General features: G+C 35.1%; 4 protein-coding genes across 4 annotated transcripts; 3 read left to right on the forward strand and 1 right to left on the reverse strand.

Moving 5' to 3' along the window:
- Positions 1–5,008: 5,008 nt before the first annotated feature.
- On the reverse strand, positions 5,009–7,857 carry DSM5745_01556 (uncharacterized protein; the record flags this gene model as incomplete). The annotated part of the gene is made up of 6 exons (XM_026743572.1): positions 5,009–5,088; positions 5,146–5,328; positions 5,411–5,612; positions 5,662–6,063; positions 6,122–6,404; positions 6,452–7,857. The coding sequence occupies 6 exons, from the start codon at positions 7,855–7,857 to the stop codon at positions 5,009–5,011; spliced, it is 2,556 nt and encodes an 851-aa protein (XP_026609417.1).
- A 246-nt stretch (positions 7,858–8,103) lies between these two features.
- On the forward strand, positions 8,104–9,794 carry DSM5745_01557 (uncharacterized protein; the record flags this gene model as incomplete). Its single annotated transcript, XM_026743573.1, has 2 exons — positions 8,104–8,159; positions 8,225–9,794. 2 exons carry the CDS (start codon positions 8,104–8,106, stop codon positions 9,792–9,794), a joined length of 1,626 nt encoding a protein of 541 aa, XP_026609418.1.
- Positions 9,795–10,403: 609 nt separating this feature from the next.
- On the forward strand, positions 10,404–10,862 carry DSM5745_01558 (uncharacterized protein; the record flags this gene model as incomplete). Its single annotated transcript, XM_026743574.1, has 1 exon — positions 10,404–10,862. One exon carries the CDS (start codon positions 10,404–10,406, stop codon positions 10,860–10,862), a length of 459 nt encoding a protein of 152 aa, XP_026609419.1.
- A 1,027-nt stretch (positions 10,863–11,889) lies between these two features.
- DSM5745_01559 (uncharacterized protein) lies at positions 11,890–12,618 on the forward strand (the record flags this gene model as incomplete). The annotated part of the gene is made up of 1 exon (XM_026743575.1): positions 11,890–12,618. The coding sequence occupies one exon, from the start codon at positions 11,890–11,892 to the stop codon at positions 12,616–12,618; it is 729 nt and encodes a 242-aa protein (XP_026609420.1).
- Between the last annotated feature and the right edge of the window lie 4,615 nt (positions 12,619–17,233).

Below are 17,233 nucleotides of genomic sequence, written 5' to 3' on the forward strand. Positions count from 1 at the left end.
TTTACTAAAACATCTTTATTCTAGCTTTGGTTAATACCTTTTACTAGATTCTTATTTTTTATAGCAGGAAGGTTTTTATTATTTTTTTTTAATTATTATTTTTAGGCGCTTTTTACTTTTCGCGTGCTAAAATTAACTTATATTAGGTTATTTTTATATTAACACCTTTAAAAATAGTTAAAAAATTTTACAGGCGCGCTATATACTATTAATATAACTTATTTAATATATAAATATAAATAATAGCTTTTTTAAAAGTGCCCCGGAGGGGGTTAAAAACTATTTCCTAAAACTTTATTAATTATACCTTTAATAATTAGCTATTTTATTAATTATTTATAAAACACTTTATTTTTTAACCAGCTTAATCTTTTTTTAGGTTAATTTATTAATATATAAACTACTTAAATATTGCCCACGTGGGTAGCTTAGTAAGCTTTTTTTATTTTATATACTACTTATATTATGTATTTTTTTTAACTTTACTTATTAAATAAATAACTTTACTTATTTTAGTGCTATATTATATAAGGGCTTTATTAAATACATTCCTAAAATTATTAAAAAATATTTTTAGTTTTATTAAGTTCTTACTATTAAAAATCTTAATATTTAAAGGCTTTAGTTTCTTTAGCTTAGGCTTATTTTATAATAATTACCATGCTAATATTTTAATAACCTTATTTTTAATAAATATTTAAGGTTATTTATATACTTAATTTTAATTAGGTGGTGTTTTGCCTACGGTGCTGTTACTATTATTTAAGCTTAATAAGTTAAATAGCTTTTTAAAATTTCCAGCGGGTAAAGGTAGCTTATTTAGCTACTAATTTTTTTTAATTTACTAAGCTATTTACTTGCCCTTATTAAGCTTTAGTTTTAATAGCATGTTTTACTATAATATTATAGTAAATAGCCTAGCCACAGGCGTCCCTAAAATAATATTTTTAATTAAAATAATACCTGTTATAATATATTTAGGGTTAATATATTATATAAAATTTTTAAAAAGGTAAGGCAGTAAAGAATTTTTTTAAGCCTTATTTATTAAAGGGGATAAGTTATTTAGTTTATAGTCTAAGTTATTAATTTTAATAACAAGGGTGTTATTATATATTAATAATATAGGTTTAGGTAGGAATAATAGTCCTAAGCTTTTTTATACTTAAATTTATATTTTAAAAACCTTAACCAGAACAGCTCTAGTTTACCTTAATTTATTTAAAAATTTAGTTTAAAATATTATATTAATAATATTTAAAAATTAATAAAAAAAGTAATTTTAATTATAAAAGCGCCCTAGCACCTAAATATTTTTTATTAATAATAATAAAGCTTGGTAAAGTATCTTTAACTAATAAAAATAAAGTATTTAAAACCTTAATAAATTTAACTAAAAAAATTACTTAAAAAAATAAATATATTATAGCCTTTAGCTTTTTTATATAAGCCTTGCTTAAAAGCTTAAGGCTTTTAAGTAATTTTTTAAGCTATTTTTATTTAAAAAGTAAGTAATATTTAAATATTTTTATATCCGCGCCCCCTATAGCTACTTTTTAATTATTAAGGTAATTTAATATAAAATATATTTTTATTTTACTATCTAAATAATACTTAAAACCCAAGGTCCCTAAGCTAAGGTCCCTAGTTAAAGCTAATATTATATTAAACCTAATATTATATTAAATTTAACGCTATATTAAGTCTTATATAGTAATTTATAATAATAAGGTTTATTAAGCTAAATAGGTGCCTAAGGCATCCCACACGGGTAATGTTAACGCTTTACGGTGGCGTGACCTGGGTGCCTCAGGCATTGCTCGATGGCGTGACCCGGATCAATGTCGGCCCTGACACTATTATTACTACGCTAAACCTTAAAATTAAATAAATAAATATAAAAATAGTATTTTTATACAAAAATATTAATATTATAATTTTTATAAAATAGCCTTATTTTTTTACTAATAGCTTTAAGCACGTTTACTAGCTTTAAAAGGCTTTTTATAGCCTAAAGTAAGCACCGTGAATTTAGTATTAATTACTTATAAATTTTTTAGTTATGTTAAGCCTTTATTTTATTTATTTAAACCTAAAAGTTTTTATTAATAGCAAGATTTTTATTACTATATATATAAATAATTTTTTACTAGTTAGCAGGAATAAAGCCTAAATCTAAAAAATTAAAAATATTTTAAGTAAGTACTTTAAAATATTTAATTTTAGCCCTTGTTACTATTATCTTGGCATAAAGGTTTACTAAAATTAGGTTAATTAAATACTTTAGCTTTTTTAGCTTAGCTATATAAATAAGATTTTTTATTAGTTTAGTATAAATAACTTTAAGGTTTATAACATGCTAATAAATCCCTACTTAAAGCTAGAGCCTACTTCTAAAAAGTACTTGGCTTTAATAAATATTTTAAAGTAGTATTAAAGCACTATTAGGTTTTTAATATATTTTATATTAAGAACTTAGGCTAATATTACCTACCCTGTGTTTATTTTAAGCTATTTTTTATTAAACTTATAAAAAAATATATAATAATTATTAAGCGCGTGTTTTACTATTTCTAGGGCTTTATAAACTATAAACTAGTGTTTTTTAGGGATTTTTAACCACTAACTAGCTATATTAATATTAACTAAAATAGTAACTTAAAAACATGCTATTTTACCTTTAAATATATATTTTATATAAGTTTTATAATTATTAGCTAGTTTTTTAAGCGTTAGCCCACCATGGCTTTATTTTTTTTATAAAGCTAAGTATATAAGGGAAATACAAGCTATTAAAAAGGCTATTTAACTTTACCACTTGCTAGGAAAGCTTATAAATACCTAAAAAAAAAATCCTATTATTACTATAATTTATAAAAATAATAAAAATATTATAGCACTAGCTAGTAACCCCTAGTTTTATACTAAAAGTAAGTATATTAATATTTAGCACTATTTTATTTAGGAAAAGAAAGTTAAAAATATTATTAATATTTAGTTTATTTTTACTAAAAAATAAATAATAAATAGCCTTACTAAGCCACTAGGGCCTAAGGTGTTTAAATACTTTAAAGCCTTACTAAAAAWTTTTTTTAAACTTATATAAATAGGTTTTTTAGTAGTCTTTGCACTGGGATTAGCCTTTTTTATACTAAACTTATAATAACTTATGTATTATAAAATTATGCTTAATAGTTTTTATTTTTAGCCTATTTTTATTTTATTTTTATTTCCGGGGATTAACCCTGCAGTAAAAATAATATAATATTATTTTATTTTTAAATCTTACCCTAGTTTTATATAATATCTTAATTATGGCACCTAAAGTTAATATATTTTTAGCCTAGTTTAATAAAATTTTTAGTGCTTTTTATATTTACCCATGGGAAATATTATTTTTAAATACTAAAATATAAGCTTACTAGCATGACTAGCTTATTAACTACTTTAATTAAAACCTTTATTTAGTATTTTTTTAGGCTTTAAAGCGTGGCTATACCACGTGGTTAGTAGCCTTTAAAACCCTAAAACTTTCCTAAATTAGGTAGTTAAATAATATTATTAGTTCCTGGCACATGTGGGCCGCTATAATAATTTTATTCCCTAATAAAAAAAAAATATTATTATTTAGGACTATAATCCCTGCTATAATCCTACTAGCTTATACCCTAAAGATTTTATATTTAGGGCTTAATTATGCTTATTATAGCTACTAGGCCAACGCTATATTATTTAAAATATATAGTATTATATTAGCACTAAGTTTTCTAAAAAAGATTAATACCTAAAATATATATTTTAATAGGTTTAATATATTATTATACTAGGTAATTTACCTTATACTAGGAATTAAAATTCCTAAATAACTTATTATATACTAGTTTATTATTACTAGCTAATATATTTTATATAAACTAGGCCTTATTCTTACCCCTAAAATAGCTTTTACACGCTTTAATATTTATTATTACTTTTTTAGTTATAAAAAGGTTATAAAACCTATAAAAAAGCTAGTAAACACGCTGGCTAGCCCCTAAATTTATAAATTACTTAGCTTATTATTTATTATTTACTTTGCCTTTAGGCCACCTAGTACCTAAAGCTTTTATTAAAAGTTTATTATTTTATATATTTTATTATTATTTACTTATATTTTTAAGGACTGCTCTGGCCTATTAATACCTAAAGCTTTTATTAATATTTATTATTTTTATTATTTTAATTACTAGCTTTTTAATACTTACTTATAAATTATATTTTTAAAAAAGCCTTTTCCCGGGACTAATAGCCTATAACTTATTAATTTAAAAAAAACTTTCCCTACGCTGGCAGCCTATAGTTTACTAACTTAGGAAAGTTCTTGGTATAAATAAGGGGGAGTGCTAAAAGTAAATGCCTAAGGCTATTAATAGCCTTAGGGCTCCAGTAAAAAAAGGTTATTTTAGCCTAAATAACCACCTATAAAACTTTTTATTTATCCCTAGAATAACTAGCTTAGCATACCAAGCAATACAAGAGACTTCTACATACAGTAACTATTCATTCCTTTTAGTAGACCTAAGGGGAATCAATTCACACACTCATATGGTCTAGACCCCCAGATTGGCGAGGACTGCGCAGTGCTGTATTAGAAAACAAAAAGTTAATTCTCAGAGTCAGCCAAAGATCATAGATGCGTGCAGCGTTAGGGCTCGACTTCTCCGTGGCAATACCATACGAATCGGACCCAAGGGGGAGGGTGCTATGTAGCGTGGGGACCGTAGAGTCCGCGCCGGAGGGCAATGATTATATTGAACGCAGGGACCTTACTGAGATATGCTAATGATGCAGGTGCTAATGCCGACCATGCGACTGAGCGGGATTTTGGACGTATACTATGATGCTGTCAGAAATGGATGTACTTTATCCTGGATATTGACATGAAAATACAAGTGACAATATACATATATGCAGGAAATATCAGGTACTGGACCAGGTCGAGAACCCCATCCTCTTATCACCTGCACCCTCAAGTTTGGTTGACAATCTGCACACATTGTCGCGGCACCCAACCCTCTTGATCAACCAGCGCTCTACACCAAAACCAGGCTGTATAGCTATTAGTGCCATTGAAACGCAAATGGCAGAGTGCCGCGGATGTCTTACCCTCCGCACAGCGCACCACCAGCAGCTCTTGCGATGGGCTCACAGACACCTCGTCTGGTGTGCTGGCTACAAACTTCCTTGTGGCTACGGCAACAAGCCGCCCATCGGCTGGCAATCGAATACCTAGATGGGCCGCGACGTCCTCGGGTGACTCGCAAGTTGTAGATGCACGGCGATAGCGGTCTGTGCAATGTTAGAACGGGCGGGGCTTTCTGAGGACGCAAATCGCAGGTAGTTGATTGACGGTTAGGGTCGGTTAGCTTACCGGGATGGAGTTGGCGGAAAGCCTCCAGCTGAGGAGTGCTGCCTCCAAGGACAGCGAGAATGATGTCGACAATAACATTCTTCACCTTCTGGTAGTTTTCGCATCCCCTCCCTTCAAATCTACACATATTGTAGTGGTCCGCGTTCAACGAGTATCTCCTGCCTATCGCCGGCGGAAGACCCTTGTCGACTACGCCTACGAGCTTGAAGGTTGTCAGCTCTCGCGCCACGTAGAGAATGTGTTATACTTACGTGAACAGTTAATGGAATCCGTTTTCCCTTTCGGCCCATTCTAAGCAATCTGCTAATCGTCTGGTTCTCACTCGGCCGGTCAATATACAGCATTGTGGATTTCCTTTCGTAAAAAGAGGTAATATGCATATCATGTTTGGAAAGCCTAACAGCTTCAACAAACTCTTCTGCTGTTCTGCGGGGTCCAAGATCATTTTCCATGAGGGTGAAGTATGAGAGGCGCCACTGGGAAGAACAGGAGCCTAATTGGTGTTTTTCTTTCAGCATCTGCTCATAACCCGCCCACTGCCGATATGTCGAATCATTGAAGCTGTAAAATGGCGTGCTGAGAAAGATACACCCTACTGTAAACTCGAGTACTTGTGCGTATTGTGGGCGGCGCTCGGCGGCAAGTGCTATTGTCTGGTGCGAAAGGAAGTCAGCGGTTGAAGCATATGCAAAGGGAGAATGCACTGCAAACCTTGGCCACCATGAGCCCACCCAAACAGTGAGCAACGAAGATAATGGGTTTTGGGTCGTGGCTCAGCTTGTTTGATACATTGTCAAGCAACAACTCTGCGTGTTTCCTGACAAAGACATCATCCATCACGGCAGTTTCCTCGGCTGACACTTTCCAGGAGTACGTGTATGTCCGAGCAAGTGGCACATCTTGTGGCAGCATATCACAAAGCCAGTTCACTCCAGCTAGAGGGTCCTCCCAGTCCGAGTAACCCATGAAATTCAAACCGGGAATTGCAATGATGCTATTTGATCAGGTACTGCTTATGTAGTTTGCACTGGGCGGACCTACCTGATACAAGAGTCCTCGCTTCCGCTTAGTATCTTCAGCGCGTCTGAAACCCACGGTACTTTACTATGCTCCCAGCTACTTGCCGGATAGCTCGATCTTGGAGGCAACTCAGCAGACGCAATGCTCAGACTTTGTCTGCTGCTTGTTGCCGAAAGCAAATTGCCTGTTGAAGATAGCACTGGGGTGGAATTGTGTAAGTCGAGGCTCCTGGAGAAACTTTTTTGAAGCTCGTGGTGTCCCCCAGCTTTATTAATATGGATACCATTAGCCCCCCAACGACAAGTTTGCGCAGTTAAGGAGTCCTCCGATGAATCCGAATCTGTAGTTAACTGCCCTTGTATGAGGAGGGATGATATAGGTTGTGCACTTCCCCTCTTGAGGCTGGATTGTTCCGCAGTTGCTGGAGGTCCACCGTGTCCAGCGCCCGGGGATAGGAGTGCATGAACGGTGCTATCAGGACTGGCTGCCCGCGATCGCACCCAGAGCATGCTGAGAGCCTCCTCAGCAGACGGACGCTCAGAGGGCAATGCAGAGAGTAGTCTCTTTACAAACTCAATGCCGGCCAAACTCATTCTATCGTGGAGTGCAGCCGCTGGGAAAGCCGCTCGTCCGGCACAAAACTTCCTCACAGCAAGCCGGTTGGGGAAGGCATCGAACCCTGATATCAGTTTGAATATAACGCACCCGAGAGACCACAGATCGACCGCGTTGTCATAAATCGAGGTGGCATGCTCGAGGTCACCATCTCCCGTGACCTCTGGGGCCCGATACCTCGGGGTGCCAACCTCGGTGTGTAGAGCCGTTTCCTCGACGTTGGCTCGCTTGGAGATCCCAAAGTCACCGATTTTAACCCACCATCGGCCGACAGGCGGTTTCCGAACAACGAAGATATTGGCGGGCTTGAGGTCGCGGTGCGCGAAGTTCTCGGCGTGCATGATCCGGAGTCCGTTCAACAAGTGGACGGTGATATCAATGGTCTCGGTCTCCGGTATACGCCCGTGTTGTCCGAGGTCTCCCAAGGGGAAGTATTCCATAAACAGATACAAATCCGAGGGCGACTCGGCCCAGCCTAAGAATTCGACTAGAACCTGTTGTTGCTGGTATTGCCGTTTGGAGAACTTGGCGAGGGCCAGTATCTCTCTCTTGTAGTCAATAGTGACAAGCTGCATCCGTCCCTTTTCGATGACTTTGACTGCGCGCTGTTCCTTGTTGGTCTCGCTCTGTTCGAGCCAGACTTTACCGTAAGCGCCCTGGCCCAGGGGCTCCGGCCTTCGATACCACTTGCGCTGGACTCTCTCGTTCAGGGCGTACTCCGTGTCCACAGTGCATCCATCATGAAAAGAAGTCTCCAAGTAAAAATGATCCAGCAGGTCTTCGATCTGCTCGGGCTTTTGAGACGATGCCATGATGAAAGCTGGCAATCAAGGATGACTGTCCAGCAGGAAAGACGGGCCCAGGTGAGATGGTCGAGGCTGCCCAGCCTTGCCCACACCCCCACCTTCTAATTTTGGTGATGTTGCACAGACAAGACTGGCATCTCGTATAGCTGACAGCCTGGAGCATGCCACATTTGGGCTGACGGGGTAAACTCCCTGTGCACTCTACCATCTACCATCTACCATCTTGCGGTCAACACTGCAAAGGGACATATGATGGAAGCGGTTTCTTTCGCGTTTGCAACAGCCTCGGTGCTAGAGCTTTGTCTGCAGTTTGTTAGCCTTCTATTCTCCTTTGAGGTTTGATGTGCTAACACCATGGCTTCGACCTCACCAGGACCGGGAAAGCCATATATACCCGTTCACAAGCGTATCGCCGAGCCGAGCCCGAGATCTACGAAGCGAACATTCGCATCCAGGGAAGCTGGCTCAAGATCGAACACCAGCTAACGGCCTTGCTCGCCGTATGGGAGGCGTTACCGAGCGACTATATACTACACCAAGAGCGGGTACTGCAAGTGCTACAGATGAAGCTGGAGTCCGCCGCAAAACGCCTGGATCGTCTAATGGCAAATTCACATGAGGATAAAGTGGTGTTGGACCCTACCATCGATGCTGGGCGACTGCCGGTCATTCGAACGTTGCCTACCATCAGCAGGGTCAAGTACGCCCTTTACGCAAAGGCCTCTCTGGAGCGCATTGTTGAGGACCTGGATAAGTGGCAGAGAGACTTTGACCCGTCATGGTTCTTCCTAGGTCGCATGGCAATCCCGATCATCGACCAGGAGCTGGCTGGCAAGCGAGCGGCGGAGAGTAACGCTGTTCGCACGCTCGTGGAGATGCGCGATGCTCGACGGATAAACGCGTCAGGCACCGGCAGGACTGGTCCGATATTCCTCAGCAGTCGTTACAAGATCACCCAACAAGAGGGCATATGTCTTTCCTCCGCTTCCACCGGCCGGAATTCACTACATGAGCTCCTCATTCTCGATCACGTCCCCGTTACGCATCCGTCAGATGTCGAGCACAAAACCAAGGAAGTCCGTACCCTCGCCAAGGTTCTTTCGTCGGTTGATCCTGAGCTCTCCGGTCTACTCCGCTGTCTCGGGGTCATCAAGTTGATGGCATCGCCTTCGGACAAGCCTACCGGTTTCAACTTTGTCTTCAACCTCCCTCCGTTCCTACACGATTCCAAGGCTATCGGTCTACGGTCCGTCTTGCTTGAGAAGCCACCCCAGTACCCCTTAACCGACCGGGTAGCCTTGGCCGTTTCACTCGCCCGTGCAGTCGTCTTCTTCCATTCCTCCGGATTCGTCCATAAGAACATCCTGCCGGAAAACATCGTACTCTGTCAACCTTCCCCAGGCACTCTTGGTACTCCCTTCCTAGTCGGCTTCGACCAACTGCGAGCCGCTGAAGGACGCACATACATGGCCGGTGATAACAGATGGGAAGGAAACCTGTACAGACACCCCGGGCGGCAGGGCATCCACCCCGAAGAGGAGTACATTATGCAGCACGACATATACAGCCTCGGGGTGTGCTTACTGGAACTCGGCCTCTGGTCCTCCTTTGTCAAGTACGACGATGACGACAATCAAGCCCCACCCACCCCTGCGGAATGGCTACAGATTTCCGAGCTCATCAGCGCCCGGGACAAGCGACGTGCAGCGACTGAAATCAAAGAGATACTGATCAACGTTGCGCAGAAGAATCTGCCGCGGCTTATTGGTCGCATCTACACCGAGGTCGTGGTATCGTGCCTTACATGCCTTGATAAGGACAACGAACTGTTTGGAGATGAAAAGGAATTCCAGGATGAAGATGGGATTCAGGTAGGGGTGCGCTATATTGAGAAGGTGAGTTTGCTCCTGGAGGAATCCAGGTACCGGTTGAGTGCTGGGTAGTTAATGTGGATAGATCCTATTCGAGCTCGAGAGAATCGCTGTTTGAGTACTACGCTAGCGAATAACATTTATATGTTCTGTGTGCAGGGTATGTGACTTTCTGGATAACATATTCCCTTACCACGCCCTCCACCTAAGGATGGGTTGATTATTGCCAGTTGGCTGCCTAGATTATACATACATCGGTGAGCGCTTGGAGTGAGCGAGGCGAGTAGATCTATCTAAATTTTGGAGCATTTGTATCTTAATACTTGTCTTTCTAGAGGGTGATTTGTTGTCACATACTACCTGAAGTAACCCCATGCCCTAAGTCGGATGTTCAGTAGTCCTTCTGTCTGCGCTAATTCATGATCCTGAACTCGCCATACTAGATTATTCATTTTCGTCTGCATACAGCACACTGACGGAATCTCAAGATGAGAACACCCCGTTTGATTGGTAGAATTGTAAAACGAGGCTGGACGTGGCTTCCCTGTCAGCCACGCAGCCTTGCATCGACAGCGGGGCTGAGCTCCAGCAATTCTTTCATCTCACCTCCATCCACTCCATCTCTGAAGAACTCAAACCATCGTCGTTCATCATCATTTTTGAATATGCAATAATCGAGCAATGGCGGAACTATTCGCCCTCATCAGCGGCGCCGCCGGCGTCGTCTCCCTCGGCCTCACAGTGTGTCAAGGCCTGGTCGCGTACTACGGACCCTTCACGACCTTCAGCAGCGAAACCGAGAACTTTCTCACCAGAGTCAAGGGTCTCAGCGCGACACTCGAGCTGCTCCAGTCGAAATTGAATCACCTCGAGGGACAAGCTCCGTTGAACCCGTACATCACCGATGAGCTTCAACTCGTCACCGACCGGATCAACGACTGCGGAGGCGCGCTGCAGAGTCTCTCTGACGCCTTAGCCGAATGTCAAGGATTTAATACATCGGGAATACTGAAGAAAAATGGATGGAAGTTCGCAAAGACGCTGTATCCGTTCCGACGGGGGACGATTATCGCTTTGATGGCCATCATGACGGGGTTGCAGTCGAACCTGGATATTGCGTTGCAGGTTCTGCTTTTGTGAGTTCCTTTGCCTTTCATATTTCGGATGCAGCTGACATCGTACGGCAATGTCGGACCGTATTCGAGAGCAAAGTGAGATGTCCCTCACCGTCTCTCAATCCATAATCTCCACCACTGCGAGCGTCCCGAGTTCACTGGCGCGGCTGGAAGATGGGCAACGGCAAATCGTTCAATTGATACACACGCTCCAGAGAACTCAACCTCCGACTATTGACAGCGGAATCGAAGATTCGCGCTCTGCCGGTGTCCCACTCGGATTAGTCCACCCGCAGCAGCGCCATTTGAGGAGCGCACCACAGTCCAGGTATCCATGTGCAGGGTCAGCGGCAACGCAAACGACATGCACCTGCGGAGGATCAAAAGGCCAATCATTCAGAGAATGGGGGTTCCGCTCATTCATCCGATCCCACCGGTATGGTTGTCCAATGTATCACAGCAGAGAGGTTACCACTCTAGTTAACCGCAGACTCACTATACTTACTTGGTTTGTTGGATATTCAGCCTGGTTTAACCTATCACTTGTCCGCGAGAGCGGTGCAGTTGCAATCCAACCCTTACTCCGTCTTCAGCATGTGGTGAACTGGGATTCGCCGGCATTTGAGATAGTATATAACCTTCACGGCTACAGAAACGCCGATGAGGCATTGTTGCGTTTGCGTCAACTTTTTGAGGAGGGAAAGGCTTCTCCCTGGGATACCCTGCCGAAAGGATGGACTCTTCTCCATGTAAGTCACCGCATGTTTCCAGACGGTGTGTTGGAAATAATTTTTCTCGGGGACGTGTTCAGGTTGGTATTGCTACAATGAAGCGCCATTTGCTCCGCTCAAACGCATTATTTTTTCCATTTCTCGAGGGACTAGTTCATTACAACGTGCCGCTCAACGAACAAGCCTATAGGTACGGTGATCGTTTCACGGTGCTGGATACTTTGCTGTTTGAGGTGGATAGATATGATACTGGATTCGGCCCTGGGTTATCCGAACGCCACCTGCCGGGCATGCTCCATCTCTGTGAGGTCTTGATAAAACATGGTGCCGTGGCGAATATGGCCTGCCTCTCAACCAGAGCAGTACACGTTGACGGATTGGTGTCACATTGCTACAGTCGCCATCTGTTGCCGCGCCATCTTCAGCGTCCTATGGCAATCACCCAGTTCCGGTGAGACGGCGGGTCTACTATTTGCTGAATCGTGGTCTGTAGTTCACAAAAGACATCTAATCCTGCTGGACCATGTCATCCTAGACACGCAGCACTCTGACAGTTGTATCTGCGCTTGCTCAGTGAACGGCTGTCTGCCGTTGACTGCTTTCTTTGCGGGGTGGTCGATTTGGGGCGATCCACGCTACCCCTTAATGCTCGCCCACATTGTGGCCCGTATCTTTGACGCTGAAGCCGGAGCCCGGCCGCCTTCGCAATCCCTTTGCGACACCGTGGCGCCCGTTGTGATCCGCTGCTGTACCTTTACCGGCCTCGGTATCCGCCACACCTGTCGGTACCATGAACCTGAATGCCCGGACTGGGGGCGCGTGGACTTGGAAGACATCGCAGAGGTACAGGAGGAGGATCGACTTCTGATAGCTAGACTCGAGGAGCTCGTTTCCGAGTTTGAGTCCAAGTACCTTGAGTTAGAATTACCGCTTGCTGAATTCCTGAGAGGGTATTGGACGTCGCGGATGGAGGAAGAGTTGGCTGAGGGCTTCAATGAGGGCGAGGTGCGAGTGATGCGCGAGGTTGGCGTTGTGGTCGAGGTGCCCTAACTACCTATAAGATACCTACTGTATCATCCAATCGCGTAGCAAGTATGAATCTCATCTAGTATGGTAGTATTCTAACTCTGTAGCCATCCGCTGTTATATGGATAGATGTGCTGCCCATCTGCCGCGCTTCAAGTATAGTGGCCCATTGCTATGGTATGAATATATTAAAGTCCTTACTCTCTCCAAACCAAAGGCTTACTTCTATGGAACCCTGCTATATTACCTATATTTCGTGTAGTTCCTGGTCCAGGCTGTTATACGTTTCCCGAACTTGCTGGCTATAATAGACGGATTTTACATCTACCCCTTATTTCAACTTCATCTAGCAATTTGGCTTGACACTATCAAACTTTAGTATTCTTATAGACTAAGTCCATTGTCAGCCAAAGGTGGAGATCTCTTATTTTGGTGGAGTTCTTATTTATTAACGCCTCCATATGCCGCGTTAGTATAGAAAAGTAAGGCGCTTAACGCCTTATTATTTTAGTAAAGGAATTAGGCTATTAATAAGTTTTTAAAGGCTTAAAATATTTATATAAACCCCTAGGTAGCTTTAGCTTTTAATAAATAACTTATTTTTTTTTTATTTTTTTTATAATATTTAATTAATAACTTTACTAGTTAATATAATATATAAAGGGCCTTATAATTATAAGCCTGGATATTAATTTAATAATTTAGCTTATTAAATTTTTACTTTTTTTAAATATTTTAAAATTATTTATATTTTTAAATATATACCTTAAAGCTATACTAAGCCCTTTATAATTAATTATTTTTTTTATTAAATTAAAATAAATATTAATTAATTTTTAACTTTTATACTTAACTTAAAAGTTATTATAATTTTTATTAATAATATTATAAGTATAAAAGTTATTTTTAAGTTTAGGAATAACTAGCTAGCTTAATATAATTAAATTTTTTATTTTATTTATATAATAAAAGTTTAAAAATTTTTTAACCTAAATATTCCTAAAAATTAAAAAAAAAATTTTTTACCCTAAGTTACCTCCTAAAAATATAATTAAAAAAAAATTTAAAATATATAATAAATACTAGCTTAATACTAAATATTATTATATTAAAGTTTAAAAAATAAATAAAGCTATTTAAAAAATTATTATTATTTTTATTTAATAATTTATTAAAAATAAACTTATTATAAAAATTCTAGTTAAATTAAAGTAATAATTTACTTTAATTAATTTTAAAATTAAACTAAAAGTATTTAGTAATTATTTTATAGCCTTAAATACTTTAATTTAATAAGGTAAGATTAATAATTAGCTTTAAAATTATAAAAATATTTATTAAAAGATTAAATACCTTAATTAACCTAAATTAAAAAATAAAATAGCTAATATTACCTTTTTATAAATAATTAGCAAGTATTTAAACTTTTATATAAAATAAAATATTAATTAATTAAATTAAAAAAATATTAATTTAATTTCTTACCTTTAATTTATATTTAAATATTAATAATATCTTTTTATAACTAATAGTTTTTTTAAGAATATTACTAAAGTAATAGCCTTTATAACTTTTAGTAAAAAATTAAATATTTTTTTAAAATAGTACTTATTAATAACAAGCCTTTTTATTTATATAGCTATTTTTAAGTAATAAAGTAGTATTAATACTTTATATAATTATATAAAAAGCCATAATATAAATTTAAAAAAAAATAAATAAAAAGGTTAGTAAAACTTTTAATAAAAATAATAAATATAATAAAAAACTTTAAAAGGTAAGGGCTAAAAATAAATAAATTCTTAAAAATAAAAAAAATTAAAAAAAAGCTTAAAAAGCTTTTTTAATTACTTAAATTATAATAAAAAAAATATTATAGTTACATGCTTATTATAAGTATTTAAAGTAATTTAATACTTTAAAATACCTTTATTTTTAATATTAGTGCCTTTATTTATATTTATAATAATTTTAATTATTTTACCTTTTTTAATTAATTAAAAAAATAATATTTAAGTAAAAAATATAATTATTATTATTTAAGGCATAAAATTAGTACTTTTTTATTTTAAGGCTTGTTAATTAAAATAATACCTTTTACTTTTAGTAAAGTAGCCTTTATACCTAGCTTTTATACTAATATTTTAGTAGCTAGGTCTTTTAAAAAGGCTAAATATTTTTAAAATTTTAATACTTTAATTACTAAAAATAATAAACTAGTATTTTATTTTAAAAATTATTTATTTAGCCTTTAAATAATTAAGTTTAAAAAAAACTTAAAGTAAAAAAAGGCTAATACCTTAACTTAAAAAAAAGTTAAAATCTTAACTTAAAAAATCTATATTAAAAAAGATTTTAAAGCTTTTTACCAGCGCCTAGGCTATATTAATAATAAGATATTTTAATATTTATTTATTATAATTAAAAAAGTTTAAATTACTAGTTTTTAACTACCTTAATAATATAGTACTTATAAATATAAATAGGCCCCTTAATAAATATTTAAAAGGCCTAAAAATCCCGCTACTATATTATTTAATTAAATTTATTTTAACTTAATTTTTATAAAAAAAGTAATAAATAAAAAAAAGTAGGTAACTTATTTTTATAATAAAAATACTAAGTTTTACTAGGCCTATGTTTACTAAAAAAAAGTAAATATAAAAATATTATTAAATAATATATTAAACTTATTTAAATCTAGTTTAATATTACTTTTAAGGTTTTTTTTTAATAATTATAAGCTTATACTTAATAATAATATTTTTAACTTTATTATATTTTAAGGTATACTTTAAAACTAGTTTATTTTTTATACTTTTTCTTAAAATAATATGGCTAAGCGCTTTAGTAATATATTAATTAAAAAAGTAAAAATAATAACTTTTTATAAAAAGATTTTTTTAATATATAGCCCTAGGTTATAAAAACCATAGCTTATATTAATAATTAAATTTTTATTAAGCTATTAAATTAAAAAATACTATAAAAAGCTTTTACTAGTAAAAAACCCTATATTTTTAGTATTAAAATACTAGGGTATTTTACCTGGGCAAGATAATTTTAGGTAAAAAGTTTTTATAAAATAAAATTAAAGGCTTTATTAAAATACTTACTAGGCTATATTACCTTAAATATTTAATAAATTTAATTTTCTAAAAAATAGCTTATATATGCCTAAAAATATTATTTTTAATAAGTTTAAATTATATAATTTAAAAAATCCCTTTTTTATTATTAATATTAAAATTAAGTTATTAAAGCCTTTAGCCTAAGTTCTTAATATTTTTTTTTAAAACTATAAATTTAAAAAGATTAACCTTAACCTTAACTTTAATAAATTTTTTAAGTAAAAAAAAAATAAAGGTATTTTAAACATAAATAGGCCACGGGTGGTGGAGATCTTAAAAGAAGGTATTAATAATAATAGTAAGTATAAAGTAAAAAATAAGGCTTAAAATACTACTAGTAAAATTAAAAATATTATTAATAAAAAAAAGGCCTTTAATTAACTAAATAAGTTTTTATACTTACTAACTTTAAAGCTAACTTCTAAACCTTATTATTATAAAAGGCCTATATAAAACTTAGCCTTATAAATAGCTTTAAAAGCTTATTTAAAAAATTCCTAATAATAAATTTTATACCTTTAAGTACCTTAATATTTTTCTACTAATTTAGCTAGTAAATAGTTACTTAAAAAAAATAAATAAGCATGCCTAGCTCCTTTTTTTTTAGCCTTTAAGCTTAGCGCATTTAAAAAATAAAACTTTAGTAATTTTAGCTTTTTTTTTTAAAATAACCAGGCGCAGGCTTAAATAATATAATACTAATAATTATATATATAATTTAAATTTAAATAATACTTTTTTAAATAATTTAAATAACCTTAACTATATTTAATTTACCTTTTTTACTTTTTATTAAAACCCTGTAAAAGAACACCTTTATTAAAATAATTTTTTTTAAGCGCTAAAATAATTTTAAAAATTATTTACTTTATAATAAGTTCCTAAAGGCTTTAAACTTTAAACTAGGAATATTTTATAAAATAAAAGTATAAAAAGTAATAAATAAATAAAAGGCAGGAATAAATAAGCTAATCCTTTTATTATAGGTTTTTACTTATAAATTTAATATTAATAACTATTTTATTAAGGCTAAAGCCTAAATTTATATACACGGAAATTTAAAATTAAAATTTTTTTAAAAAAATTAAGTAGTAACTACCTTAGCAAGGGATTTTAAAGCTTTTATAATACTTATAGCTACTTTTAAACTTAATTTTAATTAAAAAATACTATTAACATGTTTTTTAATACTACCCTTAAAAAGGTAGTATATTTTTACTTTTTAAATAGCTATAAATAGCGGGGTAAGTTATTAAAAGCCCTTAAAATTATTTATAAATTTTAAAAAAAATTTTATTTTTATGTAAGACCAACAAGTCTCGAAGATCTTTACTAATAATAAAGATATTAATAAAGAAATTTAATTAATAAAAATGGAGTATTCTAAACCCCGTTAAATAATATTAAAAAAGTTACTTAAAAATTTAGGAAAAAGGCTAGTTTTAAGGCTATTTTTATAAACCTTTAAGCTATGCTTAAGCTATTTTTAACTAAAAAATAAATATAGG

The sequence above is a fragment of the Aspergillus mulundensis genome (assembly GCF_003369625.1).
Source record: "Aspergillus mulundensis strain DSM 5745 chromosome Unknown scaffold_0, whole genome shotgun sequence".
Taxonomy (NCBI): domain Eukaryota; kingdom Fungi; phylum Ascomycota; class Eurotiomycetes; order Eurotiales; family Aspergillaceae; genus Aspergillus; species Aspergillus mulundensis.